General features: G+C 43.6%; 1 protein-coding gene across 1 annotated transcript in view; it reads left to right on the top strand.

Annotated features, from left to right (window-relative positions):
- LOC122791433 (bromodomain-containing protein DDB_G0280777-like) overlaps positions 1-24,463 on the top strand; it is a 1,939,725-nt gene that overhangs the window by 1,308,433 nt on the left and 606,829 nt on the right. The window contains exon 9 of the mRNA XM_044059175.1: positions 1,129-1,255. Coding sequence (XP_043915110.1) covers positions 1,129-1,255 — 127 coding nt within the window. The remainder of the gene's footprint in view (positions 1-1,128; positions 1,256-24,463) is intronic.

The raw sequence follows: 24,463 nt of genomic DNA on the forward strand, positions 1-24,463 counted from the left end.
CCGGGTGGCTAGTCTTCCCATGGTAGCTCTTCCTCACCACACACTTGCACTCACACCTATGACCGTTTTAGAGTGTCCAGTCCACCTACTATCTTTGGAATGTGGGAGGAACCCCAAGTACCCAGAGGAAACCCACTCAGCCAAAGGGACGACATGCAACTCCACACAGAAGGCATCCCAGCTGAGATTTTAACCAGGTAACCTCTTGCTCTGAGGCAATAATGCTATCCAATGCACCACTCTTCCTTGATAAGTCAGATCATGATATTAGTTGCTCTTTTCTTTCTTAACTCATCTGCTGTCACTCAGGATGTTAGCTGAACATGGGCTAATAGTGATGTTGGTGGATGTTCTGTCCCTTCACCTGATAATGTTAAGCACTGTTCAGTTAGGTACTTTTATGTCTATTTCAAGAGGGTTTCCATGGTAAATAGAACTGCCTGTCACATGTGGTCAAAAAATAAATAGCTTCACAAAGCAATATGGCATGAATTTGCATTATTGAAATAGAGCCTCTTGTGGAAGGGTCATCTTGCTGGGTATGCTGTCGAAATACCCTCTTTCAGGATTATAAACTCCTCAAGAATCTGTCCCATTGTTTAGATTCACTTAAAAGTTTTCTGGAAGTAAGATTGTTCTGATAGTTAACAACTTTTCCCTATCTTTTGACCTTTGAGAGGGACTTCTCCAGTTAGTTACCATTTACCCTCCCTCCATGTATTGCACAATGAACATAGCTATACTTGAGGGACCTGAAAATCAATGTACTAAGTTGGAAAGCAAAAGAATTTTACAGGATTCATGTCATAATAATTATTTGTATTAAACTGTTATTTCCTAACCTTTATTTTAGGAAAGTCATCTTATCCAGTTGGGGAAATAACTGGAGAATGTAACAGTAAGCACTCATTCTAAGCAAAGTACATGGATGGTCACTTTATGTCTTTGAGGGGGAACATGATTCCTAAAGATGTCGGGTACTGAATTTTTTACTGCATCCTGAATAGTACTGTCTGCATTTTAGGAGTTCTTCATGAAGGTCTGCATTTTTGCTAAGTATACATATATCCTCACTGTTTTTACATACATATGTCTTAAATGCAATCATTATTTTTAATTCCAACACAGGAAGCCATGGATCTTACAACCATTGAAAAGAAAATGTGTGAGAAACAGTACAATACACGAGAGGAATTTGTAGCAGATTTTGTTCTGATGTTTAAGAACTGCAAGACGTATAATGGGAAGAAGAATGGTAAGATAAGTAATTCTGACTGTTACAAGAAAAGTAATGCTTTTGTGCCCCTTTGTAACTCAGTGTAGTTATTCTGATAATACAACTTTTTTTTTTTTTTTTTTTACTTCAGAACAGTAATCTGAAGCCAAGAAAGGGATGTGGAATGTTTTAAATGCATGTAAGGTGGGGCTGGGATATTGCAGATAGCTTTATTTAGTTGTAGAGCATTTTTAAATATTAATATATTTTCTTTCATAATGTTAGATTGACAATCATATTTGACTAACACATTAATCATAGAAAACCTCTTAGTTATGGATAAATCAAATTAAATGTTTTAATTATCACAGTAGCTTGTATTTTTTTTCATTTTAAAATCTAAAAGGAAGTGAAATGGAAACTGCAAAGCAATTAAAACAAGTCACACAAAAATCTCATTGCATGTAAATCTGACATAATAGAGCTGAACATTATCTTCACTTCAGAAGGGGGCAAGAGTTTCATCGCCACTTTCATAAAGGTAGAAAAAATGTTGTAGAACGAGCTATTTGTTATGATTAATACCTGGTGTTGTGTAGAAGTATTCTCTTGACTGCCTGGCAAAGAACACTGATGGCCTTCTTATGTCTTATACTACCTTAACTTTATAGTTGCTTGCTTTTATAGTATTAATGGGTCTGTTGTCTTGGACTGTCATTGACAGTTCCTTGGGTGGATATATCTTATTCACTAAACAGAATTCAGTTTTTCCTCAGTAAAATTCCACATTTGGGGATGTTCAAGCACCCATCCTTACGCACACTGTGGTCCGTTACCATGGTTATGTAAGTGCTTGCATTCCCTGAACCTGCTATTTCTTTTCTATTATTGATGATTAAACAGTATAACGAGTGCCTTTCTGACCATCAGTTTACCATTGAAGATCTACGCCAGCATTTCATGTATTGCCTTGAAGAAAAGGGAGGAGTATGACACTAACAGATGCCACAAGTGTCAAAAAGTACAGCTTGCCTACTCAAAAGAAACAAAGAGGAAAAGTTGTTATCCTGTTTCATAACAAAGGCAATGACAGATTTTATTTTGTGAGGAAAGTGGTGGTAGGGTCCACCTCACATCTTCAGTTGTATATCAGAGCATCACTCAGAGAACAGGTTCCTAGACCTGAACTTCCTTGAAATAATTTCAGTGTTAATCACCCACTCTCACTGAGCTTACCCTTGACTAGCAAGGACTACAGCACAAAACAGTACTCAGCTTCAGTTGAGGATGAAGGAATTGGGACGATGTGCACCCTTGCATCTCACCCTGCCTTCTTATGATTTATGTGATCCTGCCTCCTTATGATTTACATGATCCTGCGGTTGACCAAACTGACTTTAACCACATATCCCCTTGTCACATTCAGTAAGTGGTACCTGGTAGAGTTTCTGGGTGAGAAATCTAAGGGTTATTCCTCCTTTGGAAGCAGTCTTTCAGAATGCCATCAAGGCAGCCTGGGAGCACCGCAGCTGTACTCCTTTTACCCATAAGGTGGTCAGTCCCTGAGTGGGTAGATCAACTCAGCAAGAATCTAAACTGTTTACTTCTCTGTGATCTCTTCAGTTCAGTGTAGGTCTCAGATACAACAGCATTTTGCTGTTATGCCATCTGCCAGTGAGTTTAGTGCTTTGGATAGGTGTAGAAGGAGAGTGTACTTGTCTACCACATTGAAAGATGTGGTCTTGAACTTTATTTCAGTTTGCACATTTCCAGTCCTATCTTGTTAGGAAGCTTATAAGCATAAGGACTTCTTGGAATCTAGATTCAAAGATCTTCATGAAACTGTGTCTGTGGCTTCAGCAGTGGGATACCATGTGTTTTTCTGTAACTCTGACTGTATTGATGCTTTTCTAGGGCAGCAGGTACCAGTTTTCATTTGCAGAGGACAGTGTACCTGAGGTTATCCTTTTTGAATGGATCTAGTTCACTTTGTCCAAAAAACAGGATATTGAACAGCTAAATAGCGAGCCATTAACATGGACTCTTGGAACACTGACACATGGAAGTGATTGAGAAGTTAATTATTTGAGAAAGCAGTACAGCTGAGTTCTGGGCATTGTCCCTTTTCTCACTGTAGTGCAATCTTTGAGTTAGTACAATTAATTAGCAAAGGCTATGGGGGTGCAGGGGGGCTTTCCCTCATACAAAAAAAATATATTTTAAGTTTGAGTTTCAGTGCTGCTCTTCTGGGTTTTGAGTTTTTCAACACAATGTTTAGCCAATTGAACTTTAGTGCAGTTGAGTATGTGAATTAGAGCCTCTTGAAGGAGGAACTTAAGATCCTGGATAATCTTTCAGGAATTCTTGTTCTGTCAGCCTGTCCAAGACCTAATCAGTGACCTCTTGAGGAGGAATTAAGTTCTCAGCTGTGTGGAGGGCCTCATTGATGCCCCCTCCTGCTACTTCTCCTTACTGTGCTAGATTTTGCCAACACCATAAGAAAAAGAGGAAGAGGCCTTCTTATTGTCTGAGGAAGTCCTTTAAGTATCACAGTGTTTTGAGTGGCCGCATTGCACCAAAGTAGATGACTCAACCAGCCATCACATCATGTCATCACAATCCTGACTTTTTGGTTTGGGATTTTCTTTAGAGTGCTGTTTTTTTTTTTCTTTTTTTTTTTTTCCTTTTGAGTTAACTTCAGATATCTAAGAGTAATAACAAAAGATTATTTGATTTTAAACATGGTTTGTGAAGGTTGCATTCTCTGGTAGAAGAAACTCCAGTGACAGATCAGTCACTTTTAGCAGAACTTTGGGCACAGAGGTCTTGTCTTCTTGGTGGTTTTTGTTTCCATCCCTTCCTGATTCTGAAGGTGATGGAGAATCTGTGTCTCATTCTGGATCTTGTCATCTTCCATTAGAATATCTGATTAATTCTATTTTAGATGATCAACCTGCAGAGGATCTTGTCATTGCTTCCATTGAGTATTGTATGTTGTTGCTGAACATGATGGATGGCTTTTGTCACATATCAGAATTTTAGTTCCACTCAAAAGATTCTTTCAGTTTCCTCTGCATTTAGGCTTTCTTCAGTGTCCAGACTCTTTACCAAGGTGTTGGCCATTGTAGAAGACGCCTTTTAAGAGAATTCTGTTTTGGTAGTTCTGTCAAGGATCTCCCTAGAAGCAATCCTGTTGTAATGCTTTCCATAAGAATAACCATAAATTAGACAAAGTTGTTTTTGATCCTTTCTCTGAGAAATACTGGGGTGAAGTTGGATACAGTGCTGTGTCATGCTCATTCCTGCCCTTGTAAAATGGCACAGGAAGTCATGACTTTGGAATCCTGAGTAAGTATGCTACACATGTCCAGCCTGGGACACTGTTATGCATTCTGAGCTTGGTAGCTGCCATGGACTTTGTAGTACTGTTTGTTTGCCTGAGGATATGGGTGCTGCTAAGTGCAGTGGTCCTGACACTGAAGGACTTGAGGAAACAACTACATGTTCTTCATGTTTCACTGTTGCAGTCATCACTTGTAGGTTATCCCTGCTGGGGTTGCCTGGGACTGACATCAGGTCGTCAGTGGTATAAAGCAGGGCAGCCGACGCCATTACATCAGTCTTTCTTGCTGTGGAGCCCAAAACAGAAGCAGTTTGTGTGTGTTGGTCGGCCATTGCCAGAGTGAAGTTGAAAAAGACTAAAGCTAAGTACCCCATTGGGGATCTTTTTCTTGCACTAACCAATGTCCGAAAAAGTAAATAATTGTCTCCACTGTGGAAAACAAATACCACACCGAGACTTTTATAACCTGTGTGTAACCTGTTTAGGCCTAGACCACGACATCCCTGGGTGTCGGTTCTGCATCTTCTTTAACTCTAGGGCCATTTGCCATAGAGCAGAAATTGTAGCTAGACATTTCAAAGACAAATCTGCGCAATACAAAATGGCATCCGTCAGTCAGCATTCAGTGGATATTCCCAAAAATAGAAAAGAGAAAAGGGACAGACCACTTAAAGCTAGGTCTTCAGACGACTCCTCTTTGAAGTTAGTCATCAGTACATCAGAACTCAGTGAGGTGTCTACGCAGCCCCTGATGCACGACACTATTCCTTTATAGGCCTCTACCGTGACCCATTCTGAGTCCGGTACGCCGCCGGAACAGTCTACATCTGCTATTTCGGGTGTCAGCCCCATGCTTGGGTCCGGAGCCGCTATGCAGGCACCGGCTTCCGAGGAGGTTTTCCGGACAACTGACGCTAGACAAAGGCCGACTACCATGCCGCCGGCTATAGTCGCACACAGGCCCATTGGTATACTGAAGCCTAACAGCAAGACCACTCCCAGAAAAAAAGGTTCCTAGCTGCTATTTTCCCCAAGCCCAACTTGCTCCATCACAACTCCTTAAGATGGCGGAGGACCTTATCTCACTTATCAGAGGTAACCAGACCACCCCATCCAAAAGGAAAAGGGATCTTTCCCCTGAGATTCTCTCAGAACCTGACACAGAAAAATCTGATTATTTGGATTCAGATGATGAACAACAGCCCCTTACCACCTTTGAGGATTCTGATGCAGAGGAATCTATCCCATCTGCATCCCAACTGAGGACCTATCCTTTGGTGAGACCTTACATACCCTTAGGGAACATTTCCACTGGGAAGCTCAGGATTACCCCCAGTCTAAGAAGAAGCTAAGGGAGTTTCTGGGTCTTCCCCAGCACAAACCCTTAGCCATTCCTCCCATTTTGGATATGGTGGAGGATGTTTTTATAGAGTCTAACCTCACACCTGATGCCCTGCCCCTAGAAAGCCAGACAGGCATTACAGGGTACCAGACACTCACAAGTACTTGTTCAAAAATCCTGCAGCAGACCCAGAGGTCATCGCCCAGGGATTCAATGGGAATAAGGCCAGTTCATCCAAAAATCCTATTCCTTCAGACAAGGACAGCAGAGCTCTAGACAGATGGGGTAAAAAAGTATACACCTCTGCTACCTTAGCTATTAGAGCTCTTAACTGCCAGTTCCATATGTTAAAATATCAGCAACATACCTTGGAATTATTAAAACAGAAGATTTCATCCTTGCCAGACAGTTCTACTTCCAGGGAGCTAGGGGAGCTCTTGCACTCCAGCTGTCAAGTAGCAAAGCATTCCCTCCATTGCAGATACAATGCCCTTGAAGCCTCTAGCAGGGCAGCTGTGGTAGGGTCAGTCATTAGGAGGCATGCATGGCTGAAAGAGCAACCTCTGTTAAATCCAAACTCCTAGACACCCCCTGGATAAGGACCACTTGTTTGGATCTGAGGCTGAGGAAGTGATCAAGAAAATGGAGGATAAGGCTAAATCATTGCAGACATTTAAAGAATTCCTCCAGTTCCAACCTCCCAGATTCAGCAGGAACTTTTCCACCAAACACTGGTCCTTTCCTTCCCAGTCCAGACCTATGCAAAGGAAAGGCCGCAGGGACAGACCTCCTAGGCAGCAACCATAAGGACACCAGCGGCCCAGACAATGGTCCTCTACTACCCCCAGGGCAGAGAGTTCTAAGTCCACTCCCTACCCTAAAGACTTCCAATGACTCCTCCTTCTCACTCTGCCCTGCTTCAAAGGTTAGGAGGAAGGCTATTCATTTACAAAGACAACTGTCTATCCATCACAAAGGACCAATGGGTCCTAAAAATCATTTCCCAGGGATACAGATTCTCCTTCAGAGAAAGACCAATCTTAACAGGGTACCCATACATACCTTCAAATCAGTGGCCTGAGGCCCTCAAACAAATTCAGAAACTCTGTGCCCAAAAAGAGGTGGAGCCTGTACCCCCAGAACAAGCCGTAAAAGGGTTTTATTCCATATTGTTCCTGGTACCCAGGAAAGAGGGGACTTGGTGCCCTATTCTGGATCTATCCACGCTAAACCTTTCCCTGCAAGTGCCAAAATTCAAAATGCTTATGCTCCAGAAACTCTTGCCCATGCTGACTCCAAATGCCTGGCTTGTTACCCTGGACCTAAAGGATGCCTACCTTCACATTCCAGTAAGGGAGTCCTGCAGAAGGTTCCTTCGATTCAGGCCAGGCTCACAACACTTTCAGTTCTCTGCTCTGGTCTTTGGCTTATCTACTGCTCCCAGGGTTTTCTCCAAATGCCTTGCCCAGTCATTGCCTTCTGCAGGCAGCAAAACATCCAAATTTACCCATATCTGGATGACTGCCTCATCCAGGCAGACAGCAGGGAAAATCTCCTGCAATACCTTGACTTTGTCAAAACCCTCTTAACCTCTCTAGGGTTTACCATCAACAGGGAAAAATCAAATTTTCAGCCCACCAGACAAATCACCTTCTTGGGAGCTCTCCTGGATGCATCCACTCAAAAAGCCTTTCTCTCTCCAGGAAAAACAGAGTTTCCTATCCCAATACTTCTCTCAAATGTCTTACAGAAAGCACCTCACAGCAAGGAAGTTCCTTCAAGCTCTGGGTTGCATGGCATCCTGTATCCTGTTGGTACCCTTGGCCGGACTTCATATGAGAAAACTGCAGTGGTACCTAAAAAACATTTGGTGCCAGTGTACTCAGCCTCTGGAGAAAAATCTGCCCCTTATCCCCTGCTTAAGAGACAAACTCCTACGGTGGGCAGAAGTCTGCACACTGAATAAGGGCCTTCCCTTTCTATTTCTTCCCCATGGCCAGACTGTCTCCACGGATGCCTCAGACAAAGCCTGGGGGGCACACTTAGGCAACATGTGCACCCAAGGCACCTGGGACCTCAGGGACCTACACCTACACATCAGCCTGAACAAAATGATGGCAGTACTCAGGGCTATCAGAGCTTTCAGGAACCACCTGGAACCAGGGGTGCTCCTCATCAAGGCAGACAATACCACAGTCATGTGGTACATCAACAAGCAGGGGGAAACTCACTCCTACCCACTTTGCCGTCTGGCCATGTTTCTTTGGCAGACTGCCTCAATGATGGGCCTTCATCTGATAGCCCAGTACATCCCAGGGGAGCACAGTACCCTGGCAGACCACCTTAGCAGAAATTTCATAGACCCCCATGAATGGCAATTTCAGAGGGAGACCTTCCTCTGAATAACACAAGCTTGGGGAACCCCAGAGGTGAATCTCTTTGCTTCCATTCAGAACAGCCAGCTAGACCTGTTCTGCACCTGTTATCCACCCAAAAGCCTGGAAGGTGGATACTCTGTCCTTCCATTGGGGCAACCTGTTTGTCTATGCATTCCCCCCTTACCAATGATACCAAGGGTACTGCTAAAGATCAGGGAGGAAGGGCCAAGAGCCATCCTAATTGCTCCAAACTGGCCCAGGCAACATTGCTACCCCTTGCTGCTCAGCCTAGCCAAGGAACCACCCAGGAACCTGACTCTCACAGAAGGACTTCTAACCCAAGCAACCCATCCAAATCTACAAACTCTCAACCTATCCACATGGCTGATACCCCAAAGGCAGATAACACCCCACTGTTGAGCAAGCAAGTCCTGGACATAATTAAGGAGGCCAGGAGGCCCAGCACCAGAAAATCATACTCTGCAAAATAGAAAAGATTCAATGCCTGGTGCCAAACTAAAGATACGAGCAGCTCCGTCTCATCTCTCTCTCTCTCTCTGATTCTAAACTACCTAGCAGAGCTAGTAGAAAAATGATGATCTTACTCTTCCACCAAAATTCATGCTTCAGCTATCTCTGCCCATTATCATACAGAGCAGCCCTTGTTCTCCCACCCCCTGCTAAAACAATTCCTTAGAGGGGTTTCTCATGTCAGGCCACCCAGGAGGCCACCCACACCTGCCTGGGACCTGAACTTTGTCTTGGAAAAATTGACCTTACCTCCCTTTGAACCAGCTGCCTCAGCAGAATTAAAACTCCTTTTTTGGAAGACCGTCTTCCTGCTGGCCATAACCTCAGCTAGGAGCTGCAGGTGCTCATGGCCACCGAGCACTTCATTATCTTCCATGCAGACAGGGTGTCCCTTAGGACTAAACCCTTTTTTATACCTAAGGTGGTGTCTGGCGTAACATTGAACCAGGCTATACACCTTCCAACCTTCTTTCTTAATCCTCAGAACAGGGGGGAAAGAATCCTTAATTCACTAGATGTGCACAGACAACTTAGATACTATCTGGATAGAACCAAATCTATCAGGAAGACTGACCAACTCCTGGTCAGCTTTGCTCCAGGGGCAGAGGGGAATCCTATTTCCAAGCAGACCATTTCTAAATGGATCTCACACTGTATCCAGTTCTGCTACCACTTCCATGGGAAAGTTCTGCCCAAGACTGTTCAAAAATATTCCACTAGGGCAGCATCTACTTTCATTGATTTCCTATAAGGGGGTCCCTATCAAAGACATCCTAGAAGCTGCCACTTGGACTTCTGTCCACACCTTCCACAAACACTACCACTTGCCTCTGTTCTCCAAAACTCGGGCAGGCTTTGCCTCTGCAGTTCTGCAGGGCATGCTAGGCCCTACTTAGCACAGTTCAACCTGTTCTACTATTTCTTCCCTTATTCCATCCACCCTTCCTTCAGCTTTGGGAATCTTCCAACAATTGATGACTGCAACAGTGAAACACAAAGAACATAGTACAGATCTGTACACTTACCATAAATGTAGATGTTCGAGTGTATTCACTGTTGCAATCCTGTTTTCTCTTCCTCCTTTCCCCTGTTCTTCTCTCTGTCAAATTCTTTCACACCTATATATGCCTATGGGCATCCACCAGGTTGGCCTTCCTCAGGCCTTCTGGACAGGGCTGCTATAGGTTAGAGCAAGAAGAACTGATGTAATGGCATTGGCTGCCCTGCTTTATACCACTGATGACCTGACATTAGTCACAGGCGACCGCAGTTGATGCAGTAGGGAGAATCTTTACTCTGGTATTCGGGCCGGCTGAGGGCTACCCAGCAGGGATAACCCACAAGTGATGACTGCAACAGTGAATACACTTGAACATCTACATTTATGATAAGTGTACACAACTGTACTTTCTGGGGCCTTTCCTCATCTGATCAAATAACCAACAGCATGTATTTGTTACCTTAACAAGTGAGGTTTGTAATACTTTACCTCTTTTACATGGAGGTGTGATACTCATATAACATTGAGCCATTGGTAGGAACATCACTGCCTTTTAGATCATTTAGCAAGTGAATGAGTTCCTAGATGCTCTGCGCTGTCCCTTCAGTCCTGTCCTGGATATGTGATTTAGAAGCTATGCATGGTCAGAATCTCTGAGAAATGGGGCACTCCTGAAACTGATCTGTTTGACACTATGTAGAATGTGTTTCTCCTCTTCTTTTCTGAAGTTCACCAATGCATAAGTGAAATAGTAGTGGGTGCATTGTCTTTCATGTGACACAAATAGTCCCTGCATACATTCTTGTTGATTCATTGCCTCTTTGCAAAGCTCAGGTAATAAAGACCAGAACTTTTTCTTATGTCCATTGTTTCTTAAGAAGGGCATGGTTTCAGGCACTGAAGTTTTTGCCAAGCCAAGAACGTTTCCCACTGTTGGTGTGATCCCCCCGCCTCAGCCAAATATGCACAGCTCAAAGCCACAAGAGAATACCAACTGCTATGAGATTAGCTGCGAAATAAAGAATAACATCTTTAAAACATTAGGTTAAGCAAAAACATTCCTACAAAAGGACATTACCACCACCAATCTAATAACATTAAACTAGTGGATCTGAAAATAACTTTGTATGTTTCTATTGTAGAGAGTTATTGGCTGTCAGGAGAAATTAATTGTAATAACGTAATAGTCCGTCTAGCATAGCTTGTAGATAAATATAAAGGTTGAAGCCCATTGCAAGTATCGACTCTGTAAATGATATGTAACAAATTTAATTTTTAAGAGAACTAATAGTAGCAGCTGTTACTAACATACAAGTATAAAGGTTGACCAGTGAATCATATTTCCTAAAAACTAAAGGAGAAACTAGAAAAAAGACTTGAGTTCTTCATACAGCAGCAGTACAGGAGAGGTAATGGGGACAGATGAATATAAAGCATTACACTGAGAGAGAGAGAGAACAATGTATTAACTGCTGATCGAAGGAAGGACACTGAGGAAACTCGGAGCTATAATATATAACATTAAGTATCCTGTTTTTTGTTTATTTTGTTCTTTATTTCTTTGTTATTTATAGCACTTTGTGTACTGTGTATTTTTCTAGCTAGTTTCACTGTGTGTGAGGTATTAACTGGAAATTGTCCACTTTTATTAAGCATCTGTTGGGTTGTTTGTTTCTGATAACTTGTTGCAGTTAAACTCTTTTTTTCTAGAGGCTCCTTTAGCTGTTTAAAACTTTCATTTAAAGGCTCACTGCTGCTTTTCAGCTGTGAGAAACATTTCTGCAGTTTGTTTCCCACCCTACCCTCCGTGTTGGTATAGTGTTTTTATAGTTGGTGGCTTTGCATTTGCCCGCCCCTAGTGTAAATTTGATCTGGGATCCTCCTCCCAGTCTAGTGTCATTACCTCATTCTACCCAGTACAGGGAGAACATTTGAGAAGGCCAATCAACTTAGTTTCTGCTACTCCTTTCTCTCTTTCCACTAAAAAAAAAAAAAATTATCTGCTTTTAGTGTATTTGTGTTTCTTCCTACTTTATTTTGCTTTTGCGTCATCTTAAAAGTACTCAATTGTATTTATTACTGCTTGGTGTAACTCATTCTAAGCCTTTTAGTTTAAGCACTTGGGCTTCAGACCAGTTGTTTTACATTAAGAAGGTTTGTGGTCTGCACTGTAGTGGCAGAACAGGTAGCTTACATCCTTCTAAGTTGGGAACTGCTGATTGAGGGCTCAGTGTCTGTTATTCTAAAAGTGTATTAATTCTGGTTTAAGCACTTGGGCTTCAGGCCAGTTATTTTACATTAAGAGGGTTCATGGTCTGCACTCTTTTGGGAGGAGAGGCTGGAATCTGCCCTTCTGAGCTGGGAATTTCTGGTTAAAGGCTTATAGTGCCTGCATATTTGAGCTGCTTCTTACTGAAATTGGTACATCTTGTTTGCTGTAGCATAGACTAGATCCAGGCCTGCTGAATCTAGCTTTGTTTGTATAACTTGAGCACTAATCCAGGCATTCTTTAAAGTATTCAATTGTATTTATTACTGCTTGGTAGTAACTTGATTAAAGTGTAGCTATCATTCTAAGTCTTTTGGATTAAGCACTTGGGCTTCAGACCAGTTGTTTTACATTAGGAAGGTTTGTGGCCTGCACTGTGGTGGCAGGACAGGTAGCTTACATCCTTCTAAGTTGGGAACTGCTGAATGAGGGCTCAGTGTCTGTTATTCTAAAAGTGTATTAGTTCTGGTTTAAGCACTTGGGCTTCAGGCCAGTTATTTTACATTAAGAAGGTTTGTGGTCTGCACTCTTGTGGGAGGAGAGGCTGGACTCTGCCCTTCTGAGCTGGGAATTTCTGGTTAAAGGCTTATAGTGCCAGCATATTTGAACTGTTTCTTACTGAAATTGGTACACCTTGTTTGCTGTAGCATAGACTAGATCCAGGCCTGCTGAATCTAGCTTTGTTTGTATGCTTGTTGTTTGTTTGCTTGTTATTTCCCTGAAAAGCTAATTCCACCTAAAACGCGCTTTTCAGCTTCTGTGGATCCCTAGTGATATCTGCATTGCTTATTGTACTTATTTCCTTGTTTCACTTGAAAGAAAGTTACTGTTTGTCGTTTTTGCATTTAAGTTACCTGTAACACATTGCATTTAAGTTACCTGGCACTTGCTCACTAAAGCAATTATATAAGTCAGCACTAAAAATTAAAAGCACTACACCCGCACAAACTCCCCTTGAGTACCTTGTTCCCCATTGGCCCTTTTTTTCAATTGTAAAGGAATTCCCAATACTATTCTAGCATGTCCAAAGGTCAGTTGTCAATCTCCTCTCTGATCCAGCTGGTGAATCTGGGAATCTTGAGGCAATGTTACAACTGCCTCATGTACACAGACAACCCTCTCCTCCTCCCAACAAATTCCAACACATGTGAGAGATGCAACCATATAGCCAAACTAGAGGCTAAGCTCTCTCAACTCAGTACTGGCATAACCAGTCAGGAGGAGAAGGAAACCACACTCACTACAATTCCAGTCTCACATAGACCTCCCACGACAGCAAACCAAACACATAAACACACAAAAACATACTCGGAGGCTCTAAATAAAAATCTGCCTAAGCAGCAGAGACCTCCAAAGCAGACACCCAAGCAACCGCTACCCCAAAACAAAACACGTGCAACACATAGCTCACAAAGCCAGTGTGCCGAACAGTCACAGCCCTTAAGGCTAAACAACACACCTGATACACTTGTAATAGGTGACTCTATCGTCAGGCACACTGACGTCCCGCTCAGCAGGCTGAAGAAGGAGAAGGTCACGGTGAGCTGCCTGTCGGGCGCTAGGATCCGCCACATAACACAAGCACTCAGGTCACTCCAAGGCAAGTACAAATATGACTCAGTCATTGTCCATGCTGGTGTGAATGACCTGAGACGTACCTCCCTGGACTACATGAAAAGGGACATAGAGGTGCTCTCTGAGCATGTAGCCCAGGCTGGTATGACCCTGACCTTGAGTAGCATCTTACCCTCACCAAGAATGATGCCACAATATGAAGACAAGATGATCAATCTCAACAATTGGCTTAGGTATTGGTGTCATTCAAAGGGGATCCAATGCCTGTCAGCCTGGGATGACATGCTCGACAAGCCACGATGCTTCGCTAGGGACGGCTTGCACCTGTCACCCCTGGGCTTTCGGATATTGGCAAAGGCTCTTGCTACCCCCATAGTGCCTTTTTTAGGCAAGACTCAAAAGACAAACCCACCTCCATAGGTATCACAAGGGATAAGAAACTAAGAGTAATGCTACTCAACACCAGAAGTCTAAACCTCAAGATGCACGCACTCGAAACTCTCCTTAGCATGGAGAACATCAATATCTGTGCAGTAACAGAAACCTGGTTCAAGGCTCCCGAGAGCACCCCAGCACTACCAGGTTATACCTCATACCATGCTTTTCGGCCCCAAAACTTGGACCGAACCATAAAAGGAGGGGAAGTATCAATATTCGTCAAAGATACCCACACCTCCAGGTTGGTGGCACAGCACGAAGCTTCAGAGACTATCCATGTGCAACTAACAGTGGGTAAAACTGCCTTCCAGTTTATAGCCTGCTACAGACCACCCTCCCAAACCCAGGAACCACACTCGGCCTTCCTGAGAACACTGGAAAATATGAAGGTCTCTCCAAACACCATTATATTGAGCGACTTCAACTACCCAAACATAGACTGGGAGCATTACTCTAGCTCTAACATCCTAGCCCAAGGGTTCCTAGAATTTATAAACTCAAATGCTATGGAACAACTTGTTACCACTCCCACAAGAGGGGAAAACATACTGGACCTGATCATCACCAACATGGGGACTTTATGCTCCAGACCAGAAGTGTATCCCTCACTGGTAAGATCAGACCATAAACTAATCTCACTGGATATTCACATCCCGACTCCAACCCCTGCCCAGAAAACCACAGTGAAAAACTTCTCTAAAGCAAATTTCACACTCCTCAAAACCGAGGTGGAATCCTTCAAAGCTCCCGGGCCTGTGGAAAATACAGCCCAGACCGCGGAATCCTTTATAAATGCATTCTATGAACATCTTCAGGAATGCATGGATCATGCAATCCCAAATAAAACCAAGACCCAATCCTCTAAAGGCAGATGTCCTGTCTGGTGGACCCCAGCCGTAAACAAACTATACAATAGAAGGAGGAAGCTACTACATGATAGAGCAAAATCCCAAAAATGGGAAGGCATCTCTGATCAGTATTAGCAAAAAACTATGGGCACTCATAAAATCGTCTAAGGCCAGCTTCGAGAGAAAAATTGCACAGGACACTAAGGATAATCACAAGGCTTTCTTTAGTTATGTTAGGAACCTGGGTAGGAATTCCCAGATATGCTCAGAATTAGTCCAAAATGACAAAAAATACACCAAACCCACAGACATTGCCAACATCCTAGCTGACAGGTTCAGCGCACTCCCCTCCCCACCAAAAGGGCAAATATCTATCCCAGCAGAGTGCTGCCCCCTGACATCTCAGATGCTCAGGTAAGAGCCGCCCTCTCCAAAGCAAAAACACAGCATCAATGGGACCAGACGGTGTCCCGGGCTGCGTCCTACATGAACTCCAAGAAGAGCTAAACCCAAACATAAAACTACTGTTCAATCTCAGCCTTACTACAGGATATGTACCCAAAGAGTGGTGTACAGCAACAGTGGTCCCTCTCCACAAAGGTGGTGCCTCAACGGATCCTGGAAACTATCGCCCCATAAGCCTGACTAGCTTGGTCTGCAAAGCTATGGAAAGGATCATCATGGACCTCATAAATAAAGATATTGGGGACCTACAGACAATGAATCCTACCCAGTTCGGCTTTGTTAAGAGCAGATCCTGCCTCTTAAACCTGGTCGATTTCTTTGAAACAGTCACCAAGGCCATTGACGAGGGGAAGGTGGTCCACACAGCCTACCTGGACCTCGCAAAAGCCTTCGATACAATACCCCACTCGGGCATTATAGATAAGCTCACCAGCTTAAATATAAACCCCTATGTCACTAGATGGGTTGCAAACTGGCTCAAGGACAGAACCCACATGGTTAGAATTGCTGGAGCCATATCAGACTCCAAACCAGTTACAAGTGGCGTCCCACAAGGCTCAGTCCTGAGACCTCTCTTGTTCTGTATATATTTCTCAAAGGTACAGGCCAACACGGAAGGACTATGGCTGACCAAGTTCGCAGATGACTGCAAACTGGGCGCCATAATCGACTCTCCAGCCGACACAAGCATCCTCCAAAAGGGCCTCATAGAAACAGACAACTGGTGCCAGAGCCATGGTCTCAAGCTAAACGCCAAAAAGTGTATAGTCATCCCCTTTGGCAAAAACAAAGTGCCCACAAATTACCACATAGGTGGTAATCCATTAAGTTACAGAAGAAGTAATTAGGGACCTGGGGACCCAAGTTGATAGCAATCTCTCATTTGACAACCACGTGGCCAAAGTGGTTAGAAAAACATTTTATGTAGCCCACCTAATCATGAAGAGATTCACATCTAGATCAGGGGAGGTCATTGTGCCTCTTTACTCATCCCTCATCAGGCCCATAATTGAGTACAATGCCCCTTTTGGGATGTACCTTACCAGACACCTGCAGCAACTGGAAAGACCCCAAAAGTACCTCACCAAGAGGATCAAAGGGCTCAAACAGATGCCATATGCTGCCCGGTTAAAGAAACTCCAGCTCTACTCAGTGGCATACCGCCTGCTCAGAGGCGATCTGTGCCTGACGTATAAAGCTATGTCCAACCCGGAATTAATGGACATGCTGCACCTCAGAAAATCCAAATCCCATCGAGCTACGCGCTCGAGAGACTTGAACCTCAGTACTGAAATAAATAGGACATGCTGGAGGGACAGATTCATAACCCAGAGGCTCCCTTCACTCAGGAATAAAATCCCAGTCCAGGTTAGGCAGAGTCCCTCATTGACTCTCTTCAAGAGGAATCTTGATGAGTGGATGGGAGATCGTAGGTTTACCCCGGGTATCACTTCTGTGTCACTGTTAGACAGAGGCACAGTATACTAACCTCGAAAAAGGGCATAGCAAAATTAATTTAAAATGGGTGGCGAAAGCCAAACACACTCTGGCTAGGCTTATAAATGCCCTAGGGCAGATAGCCTAGTATGAACCTATGAACCTATGAACATCAGTGAATTAAATTTTAACTTCTTTAAAACTTTCTTGTATGTGTTCCAATGTACAGAATAAGAAAGAAATACAAAAATCACTAGTGTTTTTTATAAATGACAAAAGAAAAAATCTGCAGTACATCTAGAGATACCATAACTAATCCATCAGACTATGCAAGTGCCGTCTACACAATAACACTTAAATGCTACTGACAGTGGTCAGCAGGAGCCCCACCCCACTTCCTTGTGTGTATTGAACGAACAAAAAGTGGTAAGTTTAATGTTAAAATAGTAAACTTTACCTCTCCCTGTGCTGTAACTGAAGAATAATATATTGGAAATATGATTCACTGGTCAACCAGTGAGATGGGCTTCAACATTTGTATTTTGTTGCCCAGCTTGGGTTACCTGGAATAACTGTGTTGAGCTAAAGTTGGGCGTAAAATCAGTCAACCTGCCAAACATGAACTAAGAATTATCATACTCAGTGTAGGTTCACTGACAGGATGAGGCTTGGAAGTGGTTGATATGATGGTAAGAAGGAAGGTGGACATCCTCTATATTCAGGAGATAAGGTGGAAGTGCTGTGCATCAAAACCACTTGGCTTGGGATCCAGAGTCTACTACTCACGAGGAGGACAGGCTGTAAATGTTGTGGGAATTGTGGTGAGGTAGAGGCTTCAGAAGACAGTAAGGGATGTTGTCAGAATTAATTATAGGCTTATGGCAGTCAGATTCCAGTGTAATGTTAGAGAAGTATTCATAATATCAGCCTGTATACTCTGTAGCAAGGTTGTGATAGTGAGGAAAAGAGTGCATTCAGACAGCATTTGCAGGACCTACTAGATAAAGCAAGACAACAGGAATTAGTGTTGATAATGGGTGACCTGAATTCACATATTGGGTTAGACAGAACAAGGCATGAGAGTTGCCTGGTTCCACATTGGTGGGGCAACAGGAATAAAGAAAATGAGAGGCCATTCTAGATTTCTTTATGGCAAATGGCTTGAGGGTCGCTAACACATAGTTCAGAATGAGAAATGGTCACAAGATCACATACAGCAGTGGTCAACAGGGAACTCGGGTAGACTTCCTCCTAGTGAGGAAATGGCACCCGGGGTGGAATCAGCAATTGCAAAGTCATCCCCAGTGAAATAGTTGGCCCACAGCATAAACCACTGGTTGCCACAGTCAACTGAATGCAGTGGTGAGAGAAGGCTTTAAGGTTAACAGAGACCAGGCTGAAGACCTGGAAATTGACTGGAGACAAATCATAACAGTTTAAGGAATTACTCAGGCTCTAGCACTTCAAGAAGATGAGGAAATAGGTGGAGTGGAAAAAGAATGGCAGCATCTCAAAACAGCATGTATAAGGGCTAGAGAACAGATATGTAGTTGTGCCAGGTATGAAAACAAGGTACATAACGAAAGCTGATGGTGGAATGCAGAAGTCCAGAAAGTCATCAGAGGAAAGGAGGAGTGCAGGAAGAAGTGAGAGACTGAAAAGACAGACTAGGCTAGGAAGGAATGCTGAATGGCTAACAAAGAGGCTAAGGGAAGAATTGCAGTAGCAAAAAACAAGGCATCAGAGGAACTCTACTAGCTTCTGGAAAGTGACTCAGTGGATGGCACAAAGAAACTCTATCAGGTTGCAAAGCAAAAACAGAAGATAAAGAAGATAGTCAAGATATCCTTCGTAAGGGATGCCTGAAACAACCTGATCTCACTGGTGCACAGGACATCAAAGACAGATGGAAAGAGAACTTCCAGCAACTTCTGAATGAAGGAAACCATGTAGAAGCTGTACTGCCCCAGACATAGCCTATGGTGAGAGAGGACGAGGAGTCCACTGTAGAAGAAGTTAGAAAATCACTAAGGAAAATTAAGTCAGGGAAAGCAGCAGGCTCATTTGAGGTTTCAGCAGATATGATCAAGAATTTTCATGAGGTAGGGCAGAAATAGCTCCTGAGGTACTCATAGCAGTATGGAGAGAAAGATGTATCTCAGTTGACTGGAGAATAAGCATACTAGTGCCAGTGTTCAAGAACAAATGGGACATTCACAACTGTGAGCAGTATAGAGGTCTCAAGCGCCTATCACACTGAATGTGGAAGAGTCCATCTGGGCATTCCTAGACTTGGAGAAAGTATATGACAGGGTCACAAGAAAGCTGATTTGGGCAGTTCTGTGGTAGTTCAGAGTCCCAGAAACATGGATAGAATTAGTTCAAGCTATGTACAAGGACCTAATGACTCAAGTATGAGCAGTGTTTGGTCTTACAGTGGGGTTCCTAGTGACAGCGGGTGTGTATCAGGGTTCAGTTCTAAGTCCCATGCTGTTCATACTGGTGATGGACTTCACTAGCAAACAGGTCGGAGGAAACAGATCAACACAATTTCTGTATGGTGACAATGTGGCATTACAGGCAGACTCTGAGCAAGAATTTCAGCAGAGGGTAGGGGAATGGAATGCAAAACTGAAGGCACATGGGATGAAACTAAATACAGATAAGACAGTCGTAATGACAACAAATGGGTGGAAATCAGAAGAAACTGAAAATTGAAATAAAGGGGAAATAGTGGAAAAGTTTAACAGCTTCAAGTATTCTGAAAAGGTGGTTGAGAAGAAAGGGAGTCTGAATGAGGAGGTCAAAGCTAGAATCAGAGGGGCTCCAGCCAACTGGCACAGAGTGCCAGGGGTAATGTATGACAGAAGAATGCTAAAGTAGCTGAAAAGTAAGGTATACAAAACAGTGGTGTGACCAGTATGACTATATGGTACAGGGACCTGAGCAGTAAATGCAGAGCAGTTGAGGAAGCTAGAGCTGATGGGATTGAAGTGCCTGAGATGGGTGGTGGGATGCACACTGTGAGACAGATTAAGAAATGAGGACACAAGAGCTGAAGTCAAAGCAGCTCCAATTGCAGAAAAGGTCAAAGAGAACAGATTATGGTGGTTCAGGCATATGTGCAGGAAAGCCAAAGACAATCTGGTGAAGAAGATTTGGGACATACAGGAGGAAGGCAAGAGGACATGAGGGTGTCCAGCAAAGAAGTGGATGGATTGTGTGTGAGAAAAGATCTGTGACAGTCAGGCATGAGTCTCAAAGAAAGTAGGAGAGAGGCATTGAATAGGGAGATGGTGACAAGTGACTTGACACCTCAAAGCCATGTAGAAAATGGGAAAAAGGGGAAATGATGATGATGTGCTGTAGGGAACAAACTGAAGAGGTATTTGTAAATTACCATGATAGATGTAAGGAGGGTATAGCAAACTGGATGAATAACTAAATTTTAAAATCAGCCATGTCATGCAGTCAAAGGTAGTACAGGAGTATACAGTATTGTAATGGTCTTTCAAGATGCTTTGACTTCTTTAGTATTGGAATGACTTTCTGACTGAAATCACTGTTGCAGTATTCCAAACAGATGGGTTTCACCCCTGACATCCAGCCTGGGTACCAAACTTAAGCCTTCCCTGGAGCATATGCCCAAAGAATGACCTAAGCTCGCAAGTGTAGGGGTATATAGATAGACTTATTAGCACAAATTCTCAGACTATCTTGCCATCAGCCTGAACACAGGTCTTGCACCTGTCCTGTGATCTTCACTTGGTTGTTGGTACTGTTAACTTCTTGGATTCAGATAAGTGCCCCATTGGCAAACCTTTCTTCTTGTATACACTGTTTTGCTGTACCTTGTTAATGTAACCTAGGAGGGGTAAATGTGAGTGCAGTAGTCATATTCCCTACAAAGATCTCCATGCATAGTGTCTCCTGCCTAGGTGCTGAACATGATTATAAAGCTTCTTCCATTTGACAGTCCTTTGTGCCCAAGGCTTTACAATTCAGTTTGTCTTCGCTAAACACTTTCTTGGAAACTCAACAACTGAAGTGCCTGGCCCACGCCCAAGATGGTGGATCCCGCCACACCGGACATACCTCCACTTCATAAGAAAAAATTCAAGAGGCCTAGGCCTGACACTGAGTTTGTGCAGTCTGCTTCTGAAGTTTCAACAGAGATTACAGAACCTGCAGTACATCCAACTCTACTTCAGACACCCTCTACCGCTACCCCGTTGGAGATCAATATGGCGTCAGACAATCACATGTCTGAAAAGACTGTTATTTCTACTGATAAGGGGGAACTGAGGATCATCATTTCAGAGGGACCAGAATACATCAGGGTTTAGAACCTCCATACTTGGTTCAAGTGAACATCGCCCCAAAGAAAAAGTGACAGGAGACCAAACATGTCTCCTCACCTCCTGCTTCTAGTGAAAAGGAGTGGATGGATTTCTCTCAGGGCTCAAGGCCATCATGGGCCTTAAACTGCCTTCATTTACAGCCCCTCCTTCCACACCTTCAGAAGGTTACCATAGATTCTTCATCTGAAGAGAATGAGGCCACAGATTCTGATGACCATTCATTGGCCTACTTCTCTCAAATTCACTTTCCTGGTCATTTCTCCTTTAGATAATTAGGGGTCCATTTAACCTGATTCCCCTATGGAAGCGACATCCTTGGGGAAACCATTTTAAACATGATGAAGCATTTGGAGTAGGAACCTAGGCAAATCTGTGATGATCAAAAAACGTACTACAGCCTCTTGGAGGTGGGCACGCCTGCCCCTTCCCCTCTCCCACAAGTCTTGGAGTCCTTTTCGGATGCTTTCAAATCCACCTCTTCAGCTCCTCACTCCAAGAAGGCCAGACAGATTATACAAGGTCCCAGAGGACCTTAATTTCCTTTTTAAGACTCCTGTAGCTGACCCTTCAGCTGTGTCCCACTCTTCTGACAAGCCTTATAAGTTACTGCCTAATGCTTATGCCCTTCCTTCAGACAAGGACAAGCATGGCCATGGATAGGTTGGGGGGGAGGTTTATACCTCTTCTAGTCTGGCCTTCAGGGCTACATACTGACAGACCCAGGTGACCAAGTATCTGTTATCTATCCATAAGTAAGTTGGTGGTGAATATGCAGGGCACAGAGTCTAAGCAACAAATTTTATCTCTGGTAAGTCAGGCCACTCAAGTGTGGCCAGACACAGTGTAAAATGCAGCTGTGATACTACTGAGGCATCCTCCAGAGCAGCTGCTGCTGGTACAGTCATTCACAGATAAGCATGGTTATGCAGCCAGGCTGTAACAGAAGATTTCAAAACTAAGCTGATTAATTTGCCCCTGGACAACAATCTTTTCTTTGGACCACAAGCAGCTAGCCTATTCAAAACCTTACAGGAACAAAGTAAAACCATGAAAGACTGCAGATGAATGCTACTAGCCTGTCTACCTAGATACCAAATACATTACCCAGCTAAGCCTACTTCTTTTGTTAGAAGGGAACATAAACCTCTCCAAAAGCACAAGAAGGTGCCTGTTAAAAGATTTACAGAAAAACCTTGAAGGGACCCCAGAGCTGGGAGGCTTCCCTTCTTACATAAGTCACTATGACTATCTTAAAAACCCTCTCCCCCTCAGTCCTACCCTACCCTACCCCTCTTAAAAAGCCTCATTCAGTCCATCTCAAACTGGGAGAAGATTACCACAGACAAGTGGGTCCTATCTATCATAAATGTTACACTTTGTCCTGGAAGGAACTTCCTCCTTTGAATGGCATTCCACCTCCACCCCACAATTGGTTAAATCTTCTTCCTCCCATCCTTTGAGAACTGCAGTCCAAAGGCACAATAGAACCAGTGCCTTTTCAATTTGTTGGATGGGGTTTTTACTCCAGGCCATTTCTGGTTCCAAGAAAAGAAAGGAGAGTAAAGAGCCATTCTAGATCTCTGTGTGCTTAACACCTACCTCAAAGTTCCAACTTTCATAATGCTCTCCCTCCAGAACCAGTTGCCTTTTATTCTCCCTCAGGCATTTCTAATTCTACTGGATCTGAAGGTTGCCTACCTGCATATTCCCATACATCCCTCCTACATGAAATTCCTGAGGTTCTTTACTGGCTGATCTCATTTTCAGTTTATTGCTTTGCCTTTTCGGTTTTCTACAGCACCCATAGTATTCACAAAGTGCCTTAACACCTATGATAGCCTTTTGCAGTTGTCAGGAAAGTCAGATATTTCTGTATCTAGATGATCTGCTTATCCAGGACTCTTCACCTCAGATCTCACTGCAGCACCTCCAGTTTAGTTTCAACCCTCCCCTGCAGTTGGGGTTCACAGTTAAATACAAAACATCTTCCCTCCAGCCAGCCAGGGCCCAGTTTTCTTGGGCTGCAGATTGGACATCAAAGAGATGCAGACCTTCTTGCTGAAGGAAAAGGTGCAAAACTTTACAATCTACTTCTCTTCCCTACCTTCCCCTGAAGCTTGTTCAGCCAGGGAAATTCTAAGAGCATTAAGAGTTTTGTCAGCAACCATTCCAGTACTTCCTTTAACAAGGCTGCATATGTGGAAAATTCCATGGTACCTGAAAAATGTCTGGTCCCAAGACTCTCACCCTCTAGACAGAAAGATATCCCTCATACTTTGTCAAGAAGGATATCCTATGGTGGGTGACACAGGTGAACCTCAATCCAGGACTGCCTTGCAAGATACAGACTCTTTAAGTCAAGAAGTGCACACAGACTCCTCAAACGAGGCTTGGGGGGTTGGGGAGGGCACCCACACTGTTCAGAGTTGTTGGCAGTTCAGCCTCAGAAAGGACTACATCAGCCTGAAAGAGTTGAGGGCTCTCATTCAAGCTGTTCAGGTTTTTTCCCACCTCTGGAAACCAGGCCTTCTTTGAGTATTCACAAACAACTTTACAGCCATGTAGTACATAAGCAAACAAGGAAGAACCAGGTCATATAAACTGTAAAGGTTTGCTCAGATTGGTTGGGACCTGGCTACCAGAGGGACATGTCCCATCAGCAGTATACATTCAATCAAAGGACAGTATTTTGACAGATTCACTAAGCAAGTCCATTGAAGTCCCCCACAGATGGACCCTCAGCACACAGATCTTCCTAAACATAGTCCACATGTAGGGAACACTGCAGATAGACCTATTTACCTGAGAGAGGAACAATCAGCTCCCTCTGTTTTGCAGAAGGACTCCTTGCCCCATGGCATGGAGGACAGATGCATTCTCTTTTCAGTGGGCAGGGAGGTCCCTTTGTGCCTTCCCCCCATTTTCTTTAATAAAAGAAGTTTTACTAAAGATCCAAAAAAAATCCTACTGGTGACTCCCTTTTGGCTAAGGCAACATTGTTTACCCCTTCTCTATCATTTAGCCAGGGGCAACCTCCATAAACTACCCCATAAAGCAGACCTCATCATACAACCAAATGGATCGCTGACTCATACCAATTTATCATCCCTTTAAGCCTTTGGATGATGGGATTTTGATCCCTTCTAGACACCAGTTTATCTGAGGATATGCTTTAGGTTCTGCAAGAGGCAAGGAGCCCCACCGCATGAAAATCTCACATAGACAAATGGAAAAGATTTTCTTTATGGTGTCATACAATC

The sequence above is a fragment of the Protopterus annectens genome, chromosome 17.part0, assembly GCF_019279795.1.
Source record: "Protopterus annectens isolate FY-2018-M chromosome 17.part0, PAN1.0, whole genome shotgun sequence".
In the NCBI taxonomy this organism is placed as follows: Eukaryota; Metazoa; Chordata; order Ceratodontiformes; family Protopteridae; genus Protopterus; species Protopterus annectens.